Source organism: Terrapene carolina, unplaced genomic scaffold, assembly GCF_002925995.2.
Source record: "Terrapene carolina triunguis isolate 2854851 unplaced genomic scaffold, T_m_triunguis-2.0 Scaffold17698, whole genome shotgun sequence".
Taxonomy (NCBI): Eukaryota; Metazoa; Chordata; order Testudines; family Emydidae; genus Terrapene; species Terrapene triunguis.
Genome location: NW_020682049.1, coordinates 1 through 7,970, shown reverse-complemented (window position 1 = coordinate 7,970; position 7,970 = coordinate 1). Strand labels below are relative to the sequence as shown.

General features: G+C 43.5%; 1 protein-coding gene across 1 annotated transcript; it reads left to right on the top strand.

Annotated features, from left to right (window-relative positions):
- The first annotated feature begins 129 nt into the window (after positions 1 to 129).
- Positions 130 to 5,749, top strand: LOC112120034 (putative monooxygenase p33MONOX). The gene is given in 5 exon segments (XM_026661817.1): positions 130 to 644; positions 2,166 to 2,356; positions 3,977 to 4,103; positions 5,662 to 5,723; positions 5,726 to 5,749. Coding segments are annotated over 5 exon segments (432 nt in total). The 5' UTR covers positions 130 to 616.
- Positions 5,750 to 7,970: the final 2,221 nt, after the last annotated feature.

Here is a 7,970-nt window from a genome sequence, read left to right as displayed (position 1 = left end):
GGCTGGGCAGGCGCCGCCCGGGGCGGGCCAGTGCTGCGCTCAGGTGCCCGAGGACGGGCCCGGCCAGGCGCGGGCCGCAGCCTGTCACGCGTGGGCTGCGGGCGGCGCTGGCGGGGTGGGCCTGTGAGGGCGGGCAGGGGAGCGGTGTGCGAGCTGCTCTGGCTGTAGCTAGCCAAGGCTGCCTCGCTTCTGAGCTGTCGCCAGCAGAGGCTCTGGGCTGCGGGACGCGTCGCTAGCTTCAGCCTCCGCGGGGGCATGTACCTGGTTGTGGTCGTTCTGCCAGCTGCGGTAAGGTGGCTCGCCTGGCTTCTTATTCCCCTCGTGTGCGGTTCCTCTTGGCTTTCCATGTAGACAGCTGGCTGTAAGCACAGTGCTGGTCACCATCTCACTTCAGGGTTGCTTCCTGACTGGAATATTCTAGACAAGATCCTTTGTCATCCTGTCGTCTACAAATACAGTGCTGACATGAGTCCTTCGAGTTAGTGTTTCATGAGCCTCTCTTGGGTCATATTTACTGTAGTCTTAGTGCCTTTTGCAGATAAAAACATTCTTTATTTTATCAGGTAACAGGAATCAGTTCTGGATTTCCATATAGAGAAACATCTGGATTACAGTCATGGCTTCAAGACAACCAGATATTCCTGGTAAAACTAATTCTTTCCAGTAAATTTTAGTCCAATCACCTACGGGATTGTTAATTGTGAGAAGACATGGTTTTATTTAGGCCTCTAGTCTGGATCAGGTGTATAGCCTGGTTAGGATATTATTCGATGCTAGTGTGTCAGCTTTTAAATAGTGCCACTGTATCCGTGCTCCTGCCAGTGAATTATTTATATTGTATCAGGGCCTACAAACACATCTGAAAGACTGTATCCTGAAGACCTTGGGGTCTAAAACAGTGGTTCTCAACCTATTTACCATTGTGGGCTCCATATGCAACTCTCTGTGTTATGTGGGCCACAGCCACACAATGTCTATACTACCTGTGTGGCCCTGAGGATGTCGTTTGGACTGTAGCTGTGGGTTGAGAACCACTGATTTAAACTATTCTAGTTAGTGATTGCCTCAGCCATGACACTGCTGATAGACAGTCACATGACTGCTTTTGTCAGAGTTGGCTGCTGTTAATATGACCGGACAGTTAATTAGCAAAGTCTAGAGAATTTGTCATACTCCTGCTATGCAGAAGAGGGTATGAAAGATGGAGTGGGGAGGTGTTCAGGAGTGATGCCCTCCCTAGTATGTGCCTTGTGTGCTCTCCAGGCTGGGGTATCTAGGTCTGGTGCAGCCTCCTTCTCACCCCACAGGTGCTAGAACTTGTATTCAGTGCTTTCCATAGACCCTGCTAGGGGCCCTATCTCTTAAAGCCATCCAGAGACTGATGTTAATGTTCCTCCCCCGCCCCCTGTTTAATCAGGGGAAACTTGTGAGTAGATTTGTTGAGACCTGACAAAGTGTTGCATGTTTTCTCTTCACCTGAGGGTCTGAAAATAGCTGCTTGATTGTTTGGCACTAATTTACCTGATCACATAACTAGGTCTTGTAAGAATGCATGCTACTTGCAAACTCTCTCTTTTGGTAGAACAACCTTCCAAAATATGTAAATAAATTCAAATTCGGAACTTCAGCAGTGCTGTTGGATTGCACAAATAAACTCCTAACTGTAGGACCACTTTAGAACTATTACTGGTTTAGCCATATACAAAGTTGTCAGTCTTTAATCTCTCAACTCCTGCATTGTTTAGAAAATTGCGCTGCTTTTCCTCCCAAATCAGACTCAGTGCTCCTGTTCAATGGCAGTCTTACCACATAGATTTTCTTTAGTCATTGGTGAACTTTGCGTTTTAGCCCACAATATATGCAACTGCTTAACAGATTGCTACTTAGAGTGATGTTGCTCGAAGTACTGCTGTTAACTGTGACTGACAGATGTGAAGCAGTACTTTGTGATTAAAGTGTCCTATCTAAGCTGATAGTTGGAGTGAGTCTAGTAAAACAAAACAGCTCCTAGAATTTTGCAAAGGCTGCATAATTCTGACTAGTGTTTCTTACAAAGGGGTCTTAATAGATTTTAAAGAATCGGTGTTCTTAACCAGTACAGAGATAATCCAGTTTGATGTGTCCAAGATGCATCCCACTGTGAAAGCTGCCATCTTTGTTCTTAGCTATTGAGCATGGCTCTGGAGGGCTTCTAGGAAAGATGTCCCTGCCTATTGGAATGCATCGTCGGGCATTCAGTTATGATGATGCCCTGGAGGATACAGCACCGATGACTCCTCCTCCTTCAGATATGTGCTCCAATGTCCTGTGGAAACAACCGGTCATCCCAGAGCGCAAGTACCAGGAGCTTTCAAAGGTAGGCACTCTAGAATGGGTGAGGAGATGGCAGGGAGGTATCTGCTGGATTCTAATTGGATGAAAACCAGGAACTCTTCTGGATTAAGCAAGAGACTACTACTTTAATTTGACCTGCAGAGGTGGATCAAAACTGGGAGTGTTTTGATCAAGGACAATTTCCTGATTGATATTAGAAATGTAGTTCTTGTGCAGCTTGTGAGTCTGACTGGAGGGGTAGATAAATATCACAAGAGTGAAAGCTAACCAATTGAGAAGGAGGGACCTTTAGTCAGAGTGCTATGCAGAATCTTGGCCAACATTGACTTAACACTAAGGACTAACACAGACCTCCTTTCTCTAAAATGTCAACTTCAACAAGCCTCCCCCTTAAACTCCATACATATCTTCTGAAACCTCCAGCAAAGCCAGAGCTGACATTCCTGCCCCCCCACTCCTTTTCTTTGGGTGCTGGTAGGGAAATAACTTTTTCAGGCTTTCTTTTTTCAGAAAGAAACACAGGCATAACTCCAATTGCTTACATGTTTTTAAAGGCAACCTGCAACCTCTGAAGAGTATGAGTATGTCCTCTGTGATTCTGTCCACTTAAGCAAATGCATAGTGTCTGTTCATTCTATGGTTGTCTAAATGAGAAACTTGCGTGGGTGTTAAGGTGTGAATTTAAACGAATACAGTTAAATCAGTGCAAAAGGCATGTGGCCGCTCTTTGGGTATAAGAGCAGCTTATTTGGTTAGCTAGCTCTATTAGGATCAGGTTTAATTAAACTGAAGCAAGTCACACTTGTACTGAAATACGTGTCCATACAGTCTTTTGAATCGGCTTAAGCTGGTTTTTATTCTACCAGTGGAACTTCCTTGTGAAGAGAAGTCTTGGGTTGGAGCATGGCGTAAAGAAGCAGTGCCCAGCACTGAGAAGAGTAGTACCCTCTGTTCAAGCTGCAAGTGTTGTTTGTCAGTTCCAAAGGTGCTCTCACGTTATAAAGTAACAAATTAGAATCCAGCAGACACAATCCCCAGAGTCTAGTTAAGAATGGCAAAACTTTGGGTTTAAGCTACTTGATTAAGTTTAGAATGTCTTAAAACCAGTATAAAATATTGGTGTAGGGTCTAGAGTAATAACATTAAACTTTGAGCTCTGTGACTTGTATATGGGTCTGATCTCTCTAACCAGGATGCTGGCTAGCAACTTTAGTCCCATCTATCAAAGAATCTCCTTTCATGGAGAGAGACCTGCCACATGGTTTGGTCAGATTGGGCCCCGAGTGGAAAGAGAAGTCGTTGGTTCTGGTTTCCTCCTCAGTGACCTTTACCATTCAGATTAACAACCTTCTGGCTATGAGCCCAGTGCTTTCCAAATCCATGTAAGAATGAATGCCTGTTGTCAATAGATAACAGGGATGTCCTATCATGGAAGGACACTAAAATGTCCATTTCCTTAAGAACATTGAAGTGCCAGTTATGATTAGTCTTAACTCTTAAGCAACACAAGTTGACTTTTTTGCCTGACTGGTTACGTGTTGGTTTAAGCCCTGTTGTGATGAGAATTCAGGGAAGGTGTGTAATGCTCAAGAGGTAACTTTCTCCCCTTTGTCTTAAACTGTACCCCACTTCCTCTGCACAGGTTGAGGAAGGGGAGACTAGCATGTATCCACCTGTCATAATCCCCTCATCGTCCACTGAAAGTGTGAACAAGGTCCCAGTTGTGAAGGCCAAGGCCACTCATATCATCATGAATTCTCTCATTACAAGTAAGAACTCTGATGTATTTGTAATAGGCTACTTAATAGATATGGGAGTGGGGTATGTGCTGAGATCACGTGCAAGGCTACAGTCCATGTGACCAGATTTCATGGCCTAATTCTTCAGCCAGCCTCAAAACCATATAGACCTAACTATGGAATTTGTGTAGGATAAAACCATTTTCGTGCACTTGAGGGGGCCTCACAAGCTTTGCAGGTGCATTAATGGAAAAAATGCAGGAAATGCTGCCCTAAATCAAGTGCTGGATGAATAAATCTGAAACGTTGTAAACTTTCTTTCTAATGTTGGAACTGGGTTGGTGATGGAGGTGTGGCGAAATTGGTTTTTTACAATTAATGTCTGCTGCAGTGTTTTATAAATAGTCTTATTTTTGTTACAAGGATCATGAGAGCAGGTGCTGCCAGCTGTCACTTGTTTGCTTATTAGCTCATTCTGTTTAACCAGTAAGTGTGATTTTTAAATTGGACCAGAGCAAAGGGGATGATTGACCCATCAAGCTAATAGAGTACTTAAGTATAACTCATTGGCTTCATGTATTCATTGTCAGCAGTGTAGCTGTCCTGAACATTACAAGAACTTTGTGCTGTTAACAATAAGGCTTTAGAATGAGTGGGTCTGTAGTGCAGCAAGATCTGCTTGCTCCTTATGGGTAGATGCTAACCACTAGGATGTAACTTCGTCACTGGATCTTACTTTATTGCTGCCTGGCTACCTAAAGCTCAAACTTTAATATTCAAGCAATACTTCTAGCCCTGTTGGGTTTGTCTTAGCCGAGTGTTCTGGAAGTTCACAAAGAGCATGTTGTAGTTGTCTTTGAAGCTCTTTTCTAGAAAGCTGGCAGACCTGAGCATCTTGCTAAAAGCAAGTCTTACAAAAAAGTCAGCAGCGAGGAACCTCGTTCTGGCTGAAGTGTAGTTCTGTACGGCTTTAATGACGGACGAGCATTCGGTAGGAAACCATCTAGGTCTCAAAACACAGTTTTTCCATCACTTAAGACTTTACCAGTAGTTATAAATAAAAATTAAAACCTTCAAAAACCACTAACATTTTTGACAAACTTTTCTGAAAGACTGCTGCATTAGCTGTTCAGAACACCTGAGTCTGAAGTAAAGAACTGGCAGCAATACTTGTGTCTATGGAGTTTGGATGCACTGGGATTATTCTAAGTGGTTATCTTAACTACCTGGAGTTTTAGAAATATTCTAATTCAGGAGCAACACTAGCTTTCACCCTTCTGGCTGAGATGCGCTTGTGACAAGCCCTGTGATTTGGGAGCAGTCTTATTGCAGAGTTCCAATTTGTTGTTCTGTTTACTAAGAACCCCAATGACTAACATGTCTTTCTGATCTGTTGAATTAGAAATTGTATCCCTCTAATCTGTTTGTCGCATTCGATCTCTGTGCTGACTCACCACAATGCTAAATTCTGGATAATGGAAACCCCATTTCTCAGTTTCTTGTGCTGCCTTTGCGTTTCCCAGAACTGCATGCAGGCAGCAGTGTTTTTCCTCTGGTTTGTGTGAATGTCTCATCTTGTCTATTCTAGAGCAGACACAGGAGAACATTCAGCGCTTTGAACAGCAGGCAGGGCTGAGAGATGCTGGATACACTCCCCACAAGGGCCTCACTGCTGAGGAGACAAAGTACCACCGTGTGGCTGAGGCACTCCATGTAAGACATTTGTCTCGTACTCTGCTTTGGCTTTCTTGTAGTTTGTGTGCTGCTTTACCTCTGCCTCTGAGGGACTCAAATAGCCCGTAGAGTTCGGGAAGGGCTCATGGAACTGTTTTGGGGCTTACTCTCACTGTTCGTAGCTGTCAGTAGAACTCTGTATTGGTAACAATGCCTGGATTTTTCTATTTAAATAGCCTGTCTCGGCTTTGTTTCATAGTCATGCATTTCACTAGCTTTGCAATGACTAGGGACAATCTGTGGCTTCCCCAAAATTTAACTCTCAGATTCTAGTAGGTGAGTCTTTAGCATGTAAATAGATGTGACTGTCTGTTACAGTATCACTCAAATCACAATCAATTGTGAATCCTTCTTTTCAGTGGGGGGGAATCCACCCTGAAGATAAATTTGTGAATCTCTGTGGCTAGTGGACCTCTCTGAGGCTGGACATGCCATCCTGCCATGGCACTGCATGTGTTCAAAAGGATGTTAATACTTCTTAAAATACATGAATAAAGCTTCAGGGTGTGAATACAACGATTGCCAATTCTGGCCTTCCCAAATAACTAATTTCTGCTTCCTGTCTTTGTGCAGACTCCTCTGCTACCTCCATTTCTGTTGCTCTCCAGGGCCTGTAAGAGACCAGCTGTCTTCCAGCTCCCCTTCCTCTTAAAGGAGCAGTAACTCAGGGCTGCTCCACTACCTGCCTCTCTCATTCTGCAAACATACAGCTGTTCTAACTACTTGGTTACTTGTTTCCCTGTCCCCTCCAGAAAAGAAGCCAGCAGGTTCCATTCCCCTAGGCAGTCTCTACTTTGTAAGGGAACAGATTATTGGCTTTTTAAATTACTGAGATGCTTGTTAATGTTGAAATGTGCAAAAGATGAGCAGTTTCATCAGCTGAAGTGCATGATTTGCAGAACTCTAAGACTTCTACACAACTCCTTCCTTCAGCAGTTCACTTTAGTAATCTTGAACTTCTCCTGTAATATTTTTCTTCAGATATCATGGGCAAGTAGAGTAGAAAATACTCCCCTCCCCAATGTAGGATTATAGATGTCTGTAGTGATTGATAGTAATTGTGAAGGAGAACTAACTTGGAATGTCATATTCTGCTTCAGTGATGCAGAGCTTGGCAGATGAAGCTTACATAACTGTATAGTCATTCTGGTCTGAATGCATTTCTACTTCTCTTACAAAGCACTGAATTTATTCCTCTCCTGTAGTCTTGGCTTCAGTGTCTTTGACTGTTAGACTGAACTATCAAACTTCATTACACCAGAAGTCAAGAATACAATAGATGTGAGTGCAGCTTTTCTCTGAGAAGTGACTCTTCTCTCCCCCCCCCCCCCAAAAAAAAAACACCCCCCCCTGTGATCTCATTTTCCACTTCCATATAAAACCTGCTCAGCTTACAAATAAAGATACGTTTGCTGCCACGGCAAATCCAAGCTGTCATAGAATCCGATGAGGGGGGAAATTCCTGAATCCCTCTTCAAACCATGACTGCCCTCCACGATCGCTTTGTGCTGTCTGGAAGAACTTGAAATAATCTGGTTGGTGTGTACTGGGTCACTGACATGTCTCCTGTTTGCATAGGCAGGAAAGCATTTAGAACCCTAATGCTGACATGGCTTACAAATATTAAACAAGGAGAACCCATTTAGAGGTAGTAACTCGATAGATGAGTTAAATGCGTGAGGCCGGTGGGTCTTGTGGCACCTAGCCATGACAGTGCTATTAGTGAATATTGCAAGGATACCGATGTTAATAGTTCTCTGGATAAACTAGCTTCACTGCAGATTCAGATTACCTCTTCCTCGTAAATGCCCGTCAAGATACTAACAAAGCACTAACGGAGGGTAGAGTGAATCTAAAGCGTGTATGACTTTGAACTGTTACCACTGGCTGCCTTTAGGCTGGAGTAGATAATTCAAGACCTTATTCCAGAAATGCTCTGGTAGCTAAACTATGACTGTCTGAAATGGGGAGCTCTTACTGTGTTGAATACACTTTAATAGGCACTCTTGCATGCAGACCTTGTAACACACTAAGTTGTAACTCCTGGTATACTAGTCCATCAATTAAAGGGGAAGTGGCATGCTCATGCTGAAACTGGCTATTCTTTACTCTTAACCCTCTTGTTGAAAGGTTTATATTGATTGTTTTCCTCTTGTCCTTTCT